Source organism: Syngnathoides biaculeatus, chromosome 21, assembly GCF_019802595.1.
Source record: "Syngnathoides biaculeatus isolate LvHL_M chromosome 21, ASM1980259v1, whole genome shotgun sequence".
In the NCBI taxonomy this organism is placed as follows: domain Eukaryota; kingdom Metazoa; phylum Chordata; class Actinopteri; order Syngnathiformes; family Syngnathidae; genus Syngnathoides; species Syngnathoides biaculeatus.
Window position 1 is genome coordinate 6,551,535 of NC_084660.1, and position 17,684 is coordinate 6,569,218.

Sequence of the window (17,684 nt, forward strand, 5' to 3'; positions counted from 1 at the left end):
ACATTGAGAAATTCCAGGCACTCGCTTTGATTGCATTAAGCACAACTGAACATTTGAAAGAGTTGCACAAATTGCAGCAGCCAAACAGAGACGTTGTTACGTTTGGTTTTTGCACACTTTTTGTCCGACGTATATAAAATAAAAATGCCTTCTTGTAGAACACGGCGGCGTCGTGTACGCAATGCAAACGGACCTATTGAACAATACAAGTGGCAGAGACGACAGGAATGGCATTCCGCCACAAATACATTGAACTCATTTGTTCTTCAAACGCTGAAAGGACACAGAATGGCAAAGTCGTATCTCTCAGAATTTGCTTCAGTCGTGCTATGTACTTTTTTTTCTGAGCGTCTGACTGTAAAACCAACTAAAACGGTGCAGCTACTAGATCGGATAGATAGTCAGACGCCTGACATTTGCAGCTGAATCACGTGGCTGTAAACAAGAGTCAACTACAACCCTCCAGAAATTCTCAACCTCGTCACCACATATGGTTTTTGTTCACTGCAGCAGCTCCGTCTTTTTTGTCGGCGTGGTGGACTCGCCCTCGCCGGAGTCGGACACGTTGATCGGACTGTCCCTGGAGAAAACCTCTGTCGATTCCCTCCAGATGCAGTCAGCAATGGTCTTAAAGGAATGATTGCCACATTTGGGACGGACCTTCTGCGAAGCGTTGTTGACGATCTGTCGGCTGTTGGACGTGGCTATCTTGATTTTGAGGGCGGCGTCGACCCGGTCCACCACGGTGTATGTGCCGATGCTGCCGTCCTCAAAGCCAATGATGATGTTGAGGGCTCTTTGGGAGAGCGAAAGGAAAGTGGGTGTCTTGTACAAAGAGCACGTGCCAATGCTCTTCCCGTCCGCCAGTCGCATCACAATCAGATTGGACACGACACCGGCATCGTCGTCCTCCTCGCAGTTGCGGAAGCAGATGTACACAAGGTAGCGGCCGTCTCTGGATAACTTCTGCCGCCAAATGATACCGGCGGCGTGGACGAGCCTCAGCTTCCCGCTGTGTAGGTCCAGGACGTTAATATTCTCGTCTCCTTTGGACACGATTCCTTGTTTGCCGTTTGGCGAGATCTGAAAGTCCTCCAGGTTTTTGAGGAAATTAGCCGGCAGCTGGACACGCCTGCAAACAGCCTCGTCTGCCACGCTCCAAATAAAGACGGTTTCCGTGGATGTGATGAACACGACGCAGTCAGGAATGTCCGGAATAAGTTTGAAGTTGACGATGGTGATGCCGTCGTCGCACACAAACTTCTTGGAAACGCTGCCGGACCACAAGCTGACGGCGAGGAGCTTGTTTTTGGAGGTGCCCACGAGAAACGTGTTGGCTGTGGTGATCACTGCGTTCTGGAGGCTGACCAAGATGTTGCACACTTTGTGGCCCGTCGCGAGTCTCCAGACTCTCGAGGCGTTTTGCTCGCAGAGTGACACAACGAACTGGTCGTTGTGGGTGATTAGCAGCTGGGATATTCTCTGTCCGTTGATGCGAAAAATGTTCTCCCCAGAGTTGGTTTGCCAGATGTACTGACTGCACTTGTCATCTGACGTCACCATTAGATCCCCAGACGACGTGAGCACGCAGTTTTCTACCATGCCCTCGTGCTTGAAGACCGTTTCGATGAATCCGGTGCTAAAGTTCCACTTGTGGACTGCTTCCGAACCGTCCATGGTAAACACATAATCCTCTCTGCCGGACAGCTGCAACGTGTGTATCTTCTTGCCCGTTTTGTCGATGTTGGACATTGCCGTGATGATATCAATGTCCCAGACGGACAGCACTCCACTGCTGGCGACAGAAAGGAGCAGGTTATGGTGGACTGATTTGATGAGTTTAACGATGGCCCCTGATATCTCGATCAGGCTGGCCATGCACTGCCCGCTGTCTCTCCGCCACACAAAGATTGAAGACGTATTCTCCATTGAGGCCACGATACTTTGCCCGTTCTTGGAAAGAACTGCAGCCACAAAGCGTTCGCTGCGTTTCGCTTTAAACTTCTCCACCATTTTCCATACTTTCGTATCGAGAACTTCTATACTTCTGGCCTTGCAGAGGAGAATTGAGCACTGGTCTTCCGACAGCTCAATGCTCACCACTTCACTGTCGTCTCCTCTGCAGTCGTAGTCCTCCATCAGACGCGGGTTGGTGATCTCTTTGGTGTTCCATACCGACAGACTCCCCTCATTGTCAATCATCACCATTTGGTTGATCGTATCTAGGACAAGAATGGACTTGACAAACCCCCCAGAATACTCAGAGGTAACCGTGGCCAACTTGTCGCCGTTTCCCAGATGAAAGATGGATGCAGTGTTGAGGTACTGTCCACAGAAGGCATACATTCCATCTGGCGAGCACTGGACACAAGTCACCTCGTACCAGCAGTGGAACTGATAGAGAGGCCAGCCGTAAAGTAAGTCGATGACGTTGACGTCTTTACTGGCCTCAAGCCAAGCTAAAGCGTGATGAGTGGACAAAGTGAAGCCGTTGATAAAGGCCACCCCGCCGGTTATGCCGCCATGTTTGGAGCCCTTGATTTCAACTTCTGATAAAAGGCAGGATTTGTGATTATCATATATAAGGAGGGTGTTTTTAGTGGTGGCCACAACTAGATATTTCTCATCTGTGGTTAACCGGATTCCCAGCACAACAGATCGCGCTGTGTCTATCTGCCGTAGCAGTTGTCTACTTTCAATGTCCCATGTGCTGACAGATCCATCTTCAAGGGCGACAAGGACTATGTTTGGTGCTAGGGTAGGCAAGATCTCCACGATATGCATGTAGCTTGAGCTCAAAGGTAGCCTCTCTGGACTGTAAGTGACATCCATTGAGGAATGGAGAGGCACAATGGAGCAGTACTTGGGACCATCCTTGTCACACTCCAGGAGGAGGTGTCGAAGTTTGGGCAGGGAGGTGACAACTGGCAGAAGCCTTTGCTGCAGTTCTGCAGAGAGCGATGGTGGGCTTTTCAGGACCTTTACCTTGATGCTCCGGAGAGTAGTGGAGAGAAACTTCAGCTCTTTTTCTTGGGTGAAGCTGTAAGCAAAGTCGATATCATTTAAAGCCTTTTCAAACTGTCCGATCTTTATCATCGTGTACAGCCAGCTGAAGTTCATGATGACACCAAACATGAGGTCATCGGTGCGGCCACTTCTTGTGAGGTGGAACACCAGCTCCGTCATCTTCCTGTGGTTGACGAAGAATATGTCGGGCTCGAGAAGGTTGCACTGGAAGACCCAAGGCTGCTCGGGTGTTTGCCTATCATATGAGTATTTGTCAGATGACGTCTTCTCATGGGATTGTTGATGGTGGGGATTTTTATGGTGCGATATATTTTGGGATGTAAAATGATTGTTGTCATAGGTGAAGATCTTCTTCCTGCCCCCTGACCACGCCCCCAAGAAATACTCTGCGAGGAGGCTGTGCATTTGATGGACGTCTTCCTCGTTGCTCAGGTACAGCTTCTGGGCAATGAGATGCAGATGTCTGTTGGCCCAGACCATCAGGGTGACGTTGCGTACTTGACGTTCCACCAGATAACCTTCCAGCTCTTCTTTGAGCCTTGCTACCAAGTCACAAGAAATCCTTAAGGGATTTTTGAGGTAAGAGACCACGATAACATCACCGAGGACTATGTTGTCCAGGGAAAGAATGTCCTCCAGCTCAACCTCGGTCAACCCTGCTTTAGTCATGGTGATGTAACCTAATGCTCTGAAGACAAATCGTTGTCCTAACTTCTTCTCGACCGAATAGAACAACTGTTCTATGCTTTCATGTACAGTGGAGCACAAGGATTTCTCGTCCACGTCTTTGTGAGACCTCCAGTGGACCACCTCTCTGTAAATTAGGTTAACAAACATTGGCAAAGTACACTTCGCTAAAGCCTCGTTGACATAGATCTGTTGGCCCGAGGTGACCTTTCTTTTTACGCCAAGTAACTGCTGCTTTAAAGTCTGGCTGCAGATCTTGCGGTCCCTCTGTGTTAACTCCACGTAATAGTACTCATCGTGGATGGCGTGTCGGAGCTTCTGCAGTATTCCATGTTTATTGGGCAACGTTGAGACTATAATCCGGACCGTCCGAGGGAGTTGTATGGGGAGCCACCACAGCTTGCGAGCTTCGTCGGCATCCGACAGCTGCTCCAGGGCATCCAGGATGATGACCAGGGGCCTGTGAAAGGAGGATTCTCCAAGCAGGTTGGTGAGGAGCTCCCTCATCTCCTGGATTTTGTTAGGCAAAAAGTGAATCAAGCAGCGGTAGTTTATTGCAATCTGTTCACAGATGCTCTGGAGAAGTGTGCGCAAGTCTGTGGAGGGCTGACTAGAACCGACGAAACGGACAATGACCACAGGATCTGTTTCAGGGCCCATCTCTTTCTGCAACCATGTGTAGGCCTGAAAGACACCGTTAACATATACATACATTTAAAATTCCCAAACACCTCCTCTTTTGTTGAAAAGACACTGACAATGTCTCACCTGTTTGGCAACTTCAGCTAGTAGCAACGTCTTTCCCGTGCAGGGTCCCCCATGCACCACAAGCGGACTCATCCTACTCCCCTTAGATGGCAAAATGTACTCCTGCACGTAATCCAAGGACTCGGTCTTGTACTCGTGCAGTGCTGAGTAGGCTTTACAAAGGGACAGGTGCTGCAGGATCTCGTCATACAGCGGGTCAGTCTCTGTGTCAAAGTTCTGCTGAACTGTAGCCTGAATGATATCCACCATGTCCTCGTAGAACTGTTTGCACAGTCCCTCCACATAGTGGCTTTCTACTTCTTGGGAATATCCCAGCTTCATGTCGCAGTGTGTGACCGATGAGTAAACGCGGAGGTTCGATGCGGCCACCACTGTTGGTATGAACTCGTCGCGCACCTTAAGCAGGCGCTCGTAGGCCTCCTGATTGCGCATGATGCGATCGCCGCTCACCACAATGTCCATGTAGCGGGTCATCTCCGGGAGCTTTGCGAAGCGGTCAAAGTTTGAAATCTTGCGAATGTAGCAGACGCATTTCCTGAGAAAGGCGGGAGTTTGTTTTCCGAGGGCAAAGTCTAATTCATCCTCCAAGGCTGAAATAACAGGGAAAACAGAACAACGGGATCATATTGCGTGTGGAAACCCCGAACCTACTATTTCCCCGTAAACTGCTCATAAGACACTGCTGAAAGATGGAGCTTGAGTAAACCGCTCCACATCCCCAGATATATGTAAGTCTAACAGAGTTCTTTCGGAAGATAATCGGAAAAGCTTTAGTAACCATTTTTGCCAGTGATTACATTGATCCTTTGAGCCTCATTTAAGCGGGGAGCCAAAGATGATAACAGCGAATGAAGTGTAAAAGAGACTTCCCCACAAAGAACCCGCCGACCCAAAATTCTGCCGGTCCCCGGTGTAGCTTTATTCACACAGTGGCCTCTAATTAGATCCCAGAGACGCCGGTTCGGAAGGAAAAGATTGTGCCTTCCAGGAGTTGGCGCATGGATCCCCGCAGAAAACAATGACTAATTAGGAATAAGCTGCCAAAAAACGCAAAACTAACCAGAGCAAAGGAATTTCTTGGCCTGAGTGCTCGGCATTGTCCCCTTTTCTTGAAGCTGCAGAACCGCCGTACGAAAGATCCGCTTGATCTCCTCCGACACTTTCCTCCAGGCCTTGTCGTTCTTGGTTTTGGCTGCACTGCTGGACTCCATCTAAGTCGGATGGCAGGCAGGATAGAGACAAATTGACTTCACCCCGTTAGACTCGTGTCACCTGCTTGACATCCGAATATTGATGTGAAACTAATTGTGCGCTTTCTGCACTGTCCTTACAAAACCATTGCATTTATTTGATGCTTTTCATCCCAAGATGCACTCACTGAGTTCTGGTAGTTCTTAAGCACTTGGGCTTTGGGTTTGAGGTAGTATGCGGGCGGCACAGAGTTTTCATCCCTGCAGTACCACTCGTCCAAGATGTGTGTGTCCAGGCCGGCCTCCACCGCGGCATCCAAAATCATCTCGAACTCCGCCGACTCCACCTCCCCTGGAACTCTGATGCTGCCGTACTTCTCTCCCACCAAACCCTGAAGGATGGCAAGGGGAGAGGGAGGCGCGAGCAAGGCAAACCGCCAGTTGAATTAAGGCATGAAAAAGCACGACGCTGAAAATAGCAATACGACTGGCTGATCTTTACATTCTGTGTCGCAGCGCGCTCGTAACGTCTGCGCAAAGCCACGAAAGTCCAAGTCGAGGGACTGGCAAAACTCGAATCGCATGTTTGGTTGGCGACGGTGCCTCTGAACCGTGACCGGTCGGGCTTGTGCCGGTTGCCTTGGCAATCGCACTGGGAGCAGATGCAAGGCAACAGGCCGACTCGAGTTCGGTTCGCCATCCTCCTCTGCGATATTGACGTCTGTCCGCGTTGCGCGTATTCCAGGGGAATAAAAGCCGTGTTCGAGAATCAAGCGCCGGGAAATGAAAAAGACCTGATGAACCCCGCCGTGTGCTTCCATGATTTTCTCGCCCAACTTGACTATTCCCGATGAGCCTGCTGTTTGCTTAAAGAAAAAGAAAAAAAAAAACATGCCTTGGTTCATCGATCAAAAAAAGAATATATATTGATCCGATGCATGGTCTGAAGCTGCAACTGTGTACAGTATCGCATCCCACTCAAGTTTCCATCGAACGCTTTGCTCCTTGACTGATATTTGAATTGCAGGGGGGGGGGCTTACATCACACGAACATAACGGCGGGAGAAGCAGGAAGAAGAAAAAACAAAAATCAAGGTTACTTTATCCCCAACTATCCACTTTCACTGGCAGATGGGTGGGGGGGTGGTCGAAAAAGTGGAAGCACTAGAGCTGAGACGCGTCCTTGAGGCGTTTATCGAGTATTTGATTTCCTTTTTTTTTTTTTCTACACGGGGGAATTTGAGACCATCGTTGAGCTGAAGACAAGACAGTTGTGGCTCATTGTCGTTCTTACTATCACCATGCCAACCTCCGCAATCACCATGGAAACCAAATTTATTGACAGATTAGGCGCAAGCCCCCCTCGTCCAGGTGTGTCCTGGGGAGACTTGGATGTGTGGTGGCGGCGGCGGCGGGAGGGGTGGTCGATGCCGCCCATAAAAACACGAGCCTCGCGCGCACTTTGCAAATTCATTCCGGGAACACGGTTGCGGTATCAAACGGGAAATCCAAAGGTCGGGGATGATCAGCGCTGTTTTTTTTTTTTTGCCGGTCGAACAGGAACGTGTGGACTTTTTCCAGCCGCTGAGTGTGCTACGTGCGTCGCGGCTAGTATTTGCCCTCAGCTGTGGTGCGACGATGCTCAGGGTCAGTCAGGATGAAGGTGGTCGCCATCGCGGTCTGAGCGACGTGAACAAAATCAGCGCGATTGCGCCGCTCGCTTTCCACTCCGCATTTAGCCCAACAGCGCCCGACTTGTATTACGTGCAAAGCCGGACAAGGACAGAAGAGTCTTCACCGGAGACATTTTGAGAATTGTGGCGATATGAACACGTTTGATACATGGGAGGGTACTTGGAAATGTGTTTTTCGTTCCTCGCGCTCCAACCGTTTACCAATGCTGAAGTTGTTGTTTTGAATAACCGTCTTTCTTTGCGGTTAACGTTTGGGATGGCGGCCAGTCGGGGTTTTTACCTCCGGCAAGGTAGAGGCGCGTCCCGCTTTTGAAAGTTTATGACGACGTTGGTGGCGCTGAGAACGGATGACTGTGACCGAGTTCGACTTTCGGATCCTGCAAATTGCAATTGATTGCCACGATGCAATTGAAGGCGAGGAAGAGCACAGGTGGGGATACAAAACTCCTTCAGACGAGGGGGGATTATGTTCTCAAGATTGCCGGGTTGATGGCCTACCCATAATGCATTACCTCGCCGTGTGATCTCTCACCTCAATTTCAACCTCCAGAAAAAGATCTGTTCGATTTGAATAATTCAGCATCCATTACTCTACCTGTCATCTCTGCCCTTCTTGCACGCCCCTCTTTGCCGCCTTGCCGAACGTAAAATTGCAGCTGCCTCCACGTGACTCTTTGGCAAAAGTCTCCTTTTTACTTTTTTTTTTTTTTAATAACCGGGCGGATGTGTTCAATACGATCGAATGCCAGCGTCCGTACTCACAACGAAGCACGGTCCCGCTGACGTCTTCAGACATTCCTCCAGGAGCTTCATCCTGAGCCTTTGCAGCTCTGGACTGTCCCACTCCTCTGGGTCCACGCCCCAGTAGAGGTCCACCACCTGAGCCAGCGAAAGAACAACAACAACAACAAACAAACAAAAAGAAATTGCTGGATGACTCCTTCTGAATATAGATCGCCAAGCAGGGCCGAAATCTGACACTGCCGCAGCCTCGTGCAGATTATCACGTATGGCGTATCAGTGTCACCGATCTGCCCCGCGCTAGCGATCCGCGGCCGAGGGAGGAAATGGAGCGAGTTTATGACTGGTGTCCGCCGGGTTCTCGCAGGTGACCGCGACGGCGGCGTTGTAATCAGGGCCTAAATTAATCGCCGTATCTCTTCGGTGGACGCGCTCGCGTGCGAGAGAGCGGAAAGAGAAAAGGCTGATTAAATCCGTGCCGCGACCGCCGCTTTTCATTGCCGGGTGGAGGAACGGAGAGTAGGATGAAGGCGAACGTGGGCAGTTCAGAAACGAGGCAGCAATCCAAGGTAAGCAAGGAGACATAAATGAGGCGAACAGGAAATTCATTTGAAGATTTTTTTTTGTTTTGTTTTTTCCTTAATGAAGAGAGGGCTCCTATGGGACACGATTTGGCAGCTTTCATCTCTTTTTCCTTCATGCCAATTTGCCAAATCTTCCCGTTCTTTAGCGCTCTCCCACTCCTGCCCTAGACGACGCTTGCTTACGTAAGAGCCGAAGCAGCTTCTGCTAAGCGGCTTTCTGACGCCCTTGGAGGGAGTTTTTCCTGCAGCAGGTCAAATGCAGAAAATCTTTCTCCCCCCTCCCCCGTTTCTTGGATGTTAGGCTATTCAACATTGGGGTAATGCCACATGAAACCCAAAAAGAAAAGGCCTGAAATCAAAATATTTTTTTTTCCCCAAAGTAGATATCGTAAGCTTCTTATTAACGATATAAGCAAAGGCAATACAGCCCTCGTATTACTCGCGGAGAAGGAGGCCAAATGCTGGAAAAACTAAAAAGTACAGCAATTGAGTCAGAAGTTCGGTCACATAACCAACTCAACTCGTTGGTCAAGGTACCACCAAATCTGGCAAATCAGTTTCTGCAGCGAGATTGACTATGAAGACAGTCATGAGCTGGGAAACGAGCAAAACCGCGTGGGACTCTGCCGGTTGTCCACAGCGGCGGATTCCCGTGGCCACCTTTCACCCGCCGTTCTCTCCCTCATCATCTGCCTGGATCCCGCTCCGTCCTCCCAAAGGCAGAAGATTCCGGGAGCAAAGTGAGGCGGGGAGACTTGGATTTCATCAGCCGGGCATATGTGTGTCAGTGTGTGCCGCCGGAAAGAGACTGCGGATCAGGGATGGGGAGGGGGGGGGGGGTCGTGTGCGCGCCTTGTAATGGCACCAGTGTTAAATCAAAGCTAATATGACGAGCAATTGGAATCGCGCTGCCAGGACGCCGCAGTGATTCACAATCCAACTCCAGTAAACCGGTTTCCGCCGAGGTCCCAGCGTGTCACGTGGCGTGGGTGAGGAGGGCCGGGTCTGATTGTGTGCGGGGTGGGGGCAGCGAGTACTTGCGGCTCTTCTGCATAAATCATTTCATGCTCATGCATCATGACGGCGAGCTGAATCACCAGACGGGCACGTGGCTGCGGATTGCCGAGCCAAAAGTGTCTTTGCGCATTTTCCTCGCCTCGGCCGTCACCGCGCGCTCATACGTCACGCACGCGAGGAATTCTAGCGACGCGCGCCCCTCGTTGTCCTGCTGCAGCCGCGGCTCTGAAATGTGTCATCCCGAGTGACGTGTGACTTCTGCGCTGTTTCCTCCTAAATGTTTTTTTTGTTTGTTTGTTTGTTTGTTTCCCCGGCGCGAGCGTTAAATCACGTCGACGCGTCTTGTGGAAAACAGACTGTCAAATGTGCTCAGTTAAACTGGGATTCCAAGAAATAATCCAACAAAGCTTTTCATTCGCCTCAAAATCCGCTGCTTCTCCAGAAACGAACGGGGCCACGCAACTCTGGACTCAGACTTGCCTGTCGGACTTTGAAAGGCCACAAATTGTTCATGGCATGAATTTACATACCGTGATTGAGGAAACTTGTCCGACTTCCAATGTGCCGGCCTTTCTCTTCCTTCAAGAATAGCTTCACCCTTTGATCCTAATTACCTACTGAAAAACCTGTGCCGATCTAAAATTTGCACAGCTGGGCGAGACCCTCTTCCATCCCTCTAGCCCTGAAACACACGTTCGACAAACACGAGCCAACGCTTGGATGCCAGCTGACGAGTACGAACGCCCTTGAGTGAACGACTTAACGCTCTTCGCAATGACTTCAAACGGTTTTCTTCAGCACAAGAGCCAAACGCTGGTGTTGCAATCCTGCGCTGACTAAGAATGACCGCGATCGGGCGCCGCGCACAAATCGCTCCTCGCTTTTTTCCAAGAACTATCTGAGGCCCAAATCTCCGGCTCGCTCGAGGGCTCTCCCGGATTTGTCGAACAAACTCCGATAGCGATCGCTCAGCGCGTGCCGATGTTGATTTGCAATGCAAATGCGCTCGACGGCCGCGGCGATAGAGAGAGCGACGGTGGCTCAGGGAAAAGCCCTCGCGTCATCCCGCCTTATCCGAGGCGAGATTTCGTGCCAGCCTTCGTTGCCGGGCGCCTTATCACTGCTGGCCTTCTGTCCGCTTGAAACGTCAGTAGACCGACATGTGCGGCGCCGGGGGGGGGGGGGGTCCCTTAAGGTCCCGAGTGCTTCACGTGGCAAACTGACAGGCTCACGAAAAACTGAAAGGCAGCCTCAGGAGCGTGATGGGAAGTCACAGCTAATGTGACTAACCTGGAATTCAATGCCGTAGTTCTCCCTGCAGAAGTCTCGTAGTTTGGGGTAGACGTGCTCTTTCAGCGCATTCCTTTCTGCCTCTGTGTCTGGAAGCAAAGGAGAGAAGATTTCATCAGCTTGATGTAGCGTCCTTCTTTTCGGCATGGTGGCAATTGGTTAGCACGAGAAACGGCTCAGGTTCCAATGTTTTTTTTTTCCAGGACTTGTTTTTTTTATTTGGCAATTTTGTTAATAGGATAAAATAAGGTGAGGCAACATGTGGGCTGAGGCGCAAACAAGCTAAGCTAGGCTGGCTGCCTCCATATTGTCATCCGGGCGCCGATCATATCGAGATGTTGACTTGGATCGTCCCGCGGCGCGAACCAGCGCCTCCCCGTTGTGTCCGGCTTTTCCTCCCATCTCTGTTTTTCCGCCCCTCCAAACACTCGCCGTAATCTATTTGGACAAGCGCAGTCGCTCTCCCCGGAGGGCGCGGATGGACAGTTCAAACAAAACATGGCCGACAGGGAGACCTGCACGGAACGCCCCTCGCCCAGCCGGCAAATTTAGTCTGACGTATCTTTCGCCCGTCTATCTTTAGCAAAGCCCGGGGCTGCGTCCGGACACGCATCTGCCCACAGCTGGACGGCGAAATGTCACATTGAAGCGCGGCGATAATGCGCCGTAAATGGCCGCGGCGCCGCGTCTCTTTCCGTCGCGGGAACAACTGCATCAAACATCTTCATCATCTCAATGATCATTTTTTTAACACCCAAAAATGATTGAATAAGCGGCAATTAAAGGTTTATGGTTTGGTCTCCCCGAAAAAAGAAGAAAAGGATTGAAAACAAATCCACTAATGGATAAAACGGCGGCTCGCTGTAAACGATTGTTGTATATTTTTGTTTCGCCACTGGAACATTTCATTGAGTGATTCTTTTGTGGACCACTACATGGAGCTTGCACAGCACTCCTCTCGTAGTTCTGGTACCATACTTTCAGAATCACTCGTATAAAAGAAGTGAGAGTGTGAAGAACTATTTTTTTCAAAAGTAATTACTCTAGGTACTTGAGTATTGGTGGGATGTGTGCCTTTAAGGGGTGTGGCCTGGGGAGGGATGTCAGGAGCTGGAGCTCTCGTTTTTTTGCATCGGTGCGTTTGCCCAAAGCCAGCGAGCGAACTGAAAGCAGATGACCCCGGAGGGGGCCGTAGGCGGATCCACGAGCAGCGCGGCGCGGCCATCCGTGAAGGCCAGATGTCCCCCCCCCCCCCCCGCGTCTCGAGAGTCCCGCAGGTGATCCGAAGGCCGGCTCCGCGACGCCCGCCTGTTGAGGTTGCCTCCGCCTACGACTGCGTTTGTATGAGAGCGACGCGGCCGACGTCAGTCTGTCGAACATCTGGGCTCGCAGCTGTGGAGCAAATTGGACGCCCTGTTCCTTCCATTAACACGAGCTTCATTTCAACTCTTTACACGTTCTAATTTGATGGCCTCCGCGACATGTGGCAAGTGGTGCGCAGTCAATTGTATTCAATGACCCTCAACAAACAGTCCATTTCATTGATTTCATTGCATTTCTCTGCCCTGTTCTACGTTCCGTGTCCCATTTAATTTGAACAATTTTTTAATGCGTGGATCAGACCAGCCCCGATATCGCCCCGATTAGTGATCGCCGGCGACTTGCTAGATCGGGCCCGACCGGACTTGACCAAACTTCTTGTGGTTTAACGTAATCCCCGACCAACGATTTGGCCCAAATCAAGTCCAGGATGTTTGATTCTTTTTGGATATCTTTGGTGTAGTGTGACATATCGACAGCTCTTCGACAGCGTGCCTTGACATCGACTAATAGGATCGCGTATTGTGACCGCCGCATCACCTCCTTCTGTGCTTGCCGTTGTCAACAATTATTCACGCACGCAAACCAAAGTTTACAGATGAAATCGTTAGCCGTAGCACCAGTTTGTTAACCAACCCGATATTTTTTTTTTTTTTGCCATCTTGCGAGCTGTATCAAAGTAAAAGTATATGAATATGGCTCAATGAATCACTGAATGAATGTCTTCTCCCGAGCACCGGAGACGACCACCGTGTCCCGTGGCAGTAGTCCGATATCCAGGCTTAGGCGACTCAGATTTCAGTTTCACAACCTTTTTCCATCTTGTGATTGGTTGGTCTGAGCAAGGGAAACGTGTTGTGGCAATTTTCACAAATGAAGACGATTAATAATTCGTATTGCATGTGGAATCGAGTGGTGGAGACCACAAAGGTGTTTTAAGTGGAGGGATGTGAGGCCACAGGTGGTTAAACTGCTCCAATCTTAATTTTCGCTCAATTGCAGAAGGGATGTTGAAAAAGGGGGGATGGGAGCCCACGTTTTACGTACCATCCGGGTTGGCACAGATGAAGACGCGGACGCTGCGGCCGCCGGGGACGTGGTGCGGCGGCAGGGCCAGGACGTTGCCGCTGATGGCCGCCCTGCGCAGCGCCGACTCCCGGGGGCAAGGCTGCCGGCTGCCCACTCCCGACGGCCACATGGGGGTCGACTTCCAGCGTAGCTACCACACACACAAACACACGCGGGGATTTAGTGCGGGGAAGGGCGCGCGCACGCGCTCGCTCAAGCCACTGTGAACCAACTTTAACGAGGAGGAGAGAGGGAAAAAAAATGGATTCGAAGATGGATTCAAAGTGGAAATTGTCATGGAACCGGAAGAATCATATGCAGACAGCAAAAAGATCATTCAACGTGGCATGGGTGAGAGGATAAAGTAGGATGCGGCGTACTATACCGTCTCACGGTGCATGCGTAACGTGTGCGTGCACGTCCTTGGACGCATGCATGGATTTTCACGCCAAGCAGACAAAAAGGCAACGAGACGACACACAACCGCAAGCAAGCATCGGCCGTATTCGCACACCCCAGAGAGGATGCTCGCAAAGCCGAATAACCACCCAAAAAAAAAAAAAAAAAAGGTGCTTATTCCGCTGGAAACAGGCGCAGGCTTGTCGCCGGTTTTCCAAAAAGAGTTGGTCAATCCGGCAGTGGTTGTTAGGGCGGGAGTGGAGGGCGACGGATGAAAAGTTGTTAGCTCAACTCTACACCAAATCCCCATAAAACGGGACAACTGCGCCGCATCCCGGGAGGAGAAGTGATGCTGGAGGACAGGCTCGCGCGGTGCTCACATTCATCCGCTTCATTTTGCGGCCGGGGCTTAGATCCGAGCGTCGAGGGCGGCGAGAGGGCGGCTAAAACGCCCATCGGGGTGGTCGCTCGCCGCTCGCTGGGCTGCAACCCGTCGCATCCTGCTGCCTCTGCGAGCCGACGGCGGAGGAGCTCTGGCAGACGCCGACGGAGACGGCAGGTCGTCCAAAAAACGAGCCGGAAGTGCCTGGGCGTTTCAAAATAAAGCCCCCCCCCCCCCCCCCCCCCCCGTCGCTCAGTGAGAAACACGCCTCGGGGACTGCATTGGGATATGTTCGAATTGCATTTTATGCTTTAAAACCAGTTCTCAAATCAACATGTCAATTCTTTTACTACCTCAGTCGGTTGAGGTCGTGCACATTATTGACAGGAAACGCAACTTTTGTGTCTAACGGTAGACTGCAAAAAGAGTCACGCATGTTCCACCCCCCCCCCAAAAAAAAGCCACTCTGCATTTATGTAATACAATATTTTCTGGCAGTTTTTAAATGAAGTCACCCAGTTTGAAAAAACAGAAAGTCTGACTGCTCACTCCATTGATTTAACATCAATGAATGACTTTTGTGCGTTCTTGATGAATCTTTGATTTGAAGAGCAATAATTTTGTTTACCAGATACATAGGGTGTATTTGCATACAGTTTTTGCCCTGGCCAACCAATCAAAAGATGGAAATATGTTGCACCGGCCCTCTGAAGATGCATCTGAAATCTGATCGGTTCAAGAAATGCTTCCATTGCGAAAATAGTTTTTTTAATTAGATTGACGTAGCAACACATCGAGGAGCAAATATTGAACTTAAATCTTACATCCACATACATGAGCCAGTGGCGCATTAATACAGTACATCTCCCCCTGCTGCCCGAGTGTTTGCATTCGCACGTGCGATGTCACGCAAAACCCAGGAGACGGCACGATGGAATGAGAGCCAGCCGTTTCTGGCCGGCAGATCAGTGGAAGTGGACTTCAACAGATCCAGTGAGCACACCGTAAGACCGACTATATTTGTTTACAGGGCAACTTGCATCTCCACCACCGCTCTGTCTCCTTTTGTGGCCAGTCTGAAGCCCCCTGGGTAAGGTATCTTGTGGCTATTTTGGTGCGCAAGGAGCTGTTTTCATCGCTTGCTAATTAGCACTTTTGTTTGAGCTCCTGCTGTGACCTTTGGCGCTAATTGATTTGCAGAGGAAGGAGCGTAACAATCGAGACGTGCACACCTCTTCTTCGCCGTTGGCTGAAAACCTGCCACGGTTTTATTTCACTCATGAGTCATTGGTTGAATGCGGATCGCATCCTGTACCGCCAAGTCGAACCTCGCGACTGCTGCATCGGCTGCATGGCTACACTACAGAGCACAGCAGCTAGCATGTGAAGTCAGATGTAATACCCCTCCAAACCATCAGGCGGCAGTAGTCGTTTTCCTCATCCTAAAAAAAAAAAAAACCTGAGCAACCGTGGACATCGAAACCGAAAATAAAGCATGTAGGCATTGTTTTCACTCTCAAGACCACAGAGTCAGAATGTCTGCTAAGAAGTTAGCACTGGTGTCATCATTATAGTCATGCTCGATTAAAATGTAAGTCAAGGTTCCGCTGGGTACAGTACGTTTGCTGCCTCATTTATGCTCAAAACCGCAGCCGAAATACAGTCGTTTTAACGGCTCTCTGAATTGTCTGGATTCACGTTGTGAAAAGCAGTCACACGGCGCACAAGCAAGGCATCAATTTCGAGTGGGCCTCAAACGGGTGCATGCGGAATCCCAATGTCTTGTACTTGAAATGGAATCGTTACCCTCCAAACAAAAGAAACAAAGCAAAAAAGGATGCCGTGCCACATGCAGCCGTAATAATACACGTGTCAAAGAGAAGGATTGGGCTCTGATCCACGTTCACTCCCCGCTGATCCCGACTCATTCAGACGGAGTCTCCTTTGTAGTCTTCCGAGATTCCGACGTACTTCTCGGCGCTCCGACGCAAAATCTCTAAGGTGGCGCGGCTTAAAATATATCCTTAACCGCGTTAGGTGAATGGAAATGAAGACACTATAAATGCAAAATTCCCGCGAGTGGAGATGTGCCGGGTCCTTGATCGCTGATGCTGAATAAAACGGGTGTGCGTTCAGACGGCTCACAATGCCGCTCTTCCCGGCGAGCTTTGAATTTTTCATGTTTTCCTCTTTAACCTCTGGCGTCGCATCGGCCGTGAGCACGCTTTTTTTTTTTTTGTCTGTCGGTCTCACGCGATCGCGGCGCAGAGGGCTTCTATTTTCAGGGCCACTTCCAGTTTTCCACAGGTGGGCCCGATCGGTTGGCTGTCAAAAGACGCCTCCAGGACGCAGGACGCTGCGTAGCTTCGCGTCGTCCGCGGATTCGATGCGCGGCGCCAAGCAAAAGCCGGCGCTAGCTGTCAGGCTGAGAAGGCTAATTGTGAAGGAGTGGCAGATGGTGCCCCCCCCCCTCCCCACTTTGCATACTCTGAGTTGTTGATGAAGTGAATGAAAAAGTGGGGGACTTTATCGGATGGCCAGTTTGAGATCTTTTCCTGGCTCGGCACCCGTTGGCTCTGGAAAGTGGGTGCCACATCCTGGGATTGAAATTCTTTTGGAAGCGCCGCATTTGGCTGCTCATCTGAAGCGCACCGCCATTGACAAAGACACGACAAGAGAGCGAGCGTTGAGAGTAAGCTGAGGGACGCGGTGTGCCATTTATTCCAGGCAAGATGCTAAGCTAATGAGCTCCCGCAGGATGGAGACAGTTTGGCACCGACAGATGAGTCTTCATTAGGTCACTTGTTAGCTCTAGCTGAAAATCGGGCACATCCTTGGTGCCCATCGATATCTGCATCTGAATGTTAGTTTCACACCATCAACTCTGGATTTTGGAGTCTGGCAATAGACACCCGTGCCCCACTATACCTGAACTCGAGCACCTTGGTCCTGGTGTCGATGGGACGTCCGGTTAGCTAATGAAGTGTAGCCACACCCCAAAAATGCTTCTTCCTTTTGGACAGGCTTTAGAGCGCCTTGTTGTCTGCCGCGAGTGCTCGCACATCACTGAAAGAAGCCGTGGAAGAGCGGAGAAAGCCACTGCACAGTTTTCGACTCGTGGAGTGCACCGGTGCCACGTCTGGACCTTTATTTGAAGCAGGTGCCGTCCTGAACTCCACTCATGAGCGAGGCTAGCCCTGAAAACCAAATAGCGGAAGTCTCAAAGACTCAAACACAGCAATTGAAGATGGATCGTAACTGGACCTGCGTGTGTTTTTGCATAAACTTGCCCCGTGTGTAAAAAAAAACAAAGCCCTGACTGCACCCATTTCCGCATTTCTCTCGTATTGATTGGTTCAATCACGTCCACATAAGACGTGCGCCGACCCCTCTCGCGGCCGCAGATCGTTGGCGCCTGCAATTGTTTTGCCCGAGAGCCGTTCGGATGGAATTGATAAGAAGGCCGTGAGCCCGTTGCTATGACGATGTCGCACGGCTCCTCAGGTATCTCTCCTCG

General features: G+C 50.6%; 1 protein-coding gene across 1 annotated transcript; it reads right to left on the reverse strand.

Moving 5' to 3' along the window:
* Positions 1 to 501: 501 nt before the first annotated feature.
* On the reverse strand, positions 502 to 14,180 carry LOC133494640 (NACHT and WD repeat domain-containing protein 2). Its single transcript, XM_061808650.1, has 8 exons — positions 14,166 to 14,180; positions 13,366 to 13,537; positions 10,999 to 11,087; positions 8,129 to 8,245; positions 5,861 to 6,064; positions 5,543 to 5,693; positions 4,483 to 5,072; positions 502 to 4,398 (listed from the first exon to the last, which is right to left on the reverse strand). Exons 1-8 carry the CDS (start codon positions 14,178 to 14,180, stop codon positions 502 to 504), a joined length of 5,235 nt encoding a protein of 1,744 aa, XP_061664634.1.
* Positions 14,181 to 17,684: the final 3,504 nt, after the last annotated feature.

Excerpts from the sequence above, each read along its gene's own strand:
- LOC133494640 (XM_061808650.1), bottom strand. Across the intron at positions 11,088-13,365 it reads CATCTGTGCCAACCCGGATG|ACACAGAGGCAGAAAGGAAT; the intron begins GTACGTAAAACG and ends CTTTGCTTCCAG. Across the intron at positions 8,246-10,998 it reads ACTACGGCATTGAATTCCAG|GTGGTGGACCTCTACTGGGG; the intron begins GTTAGTCACATT and ends TCGCTGGCTCAG.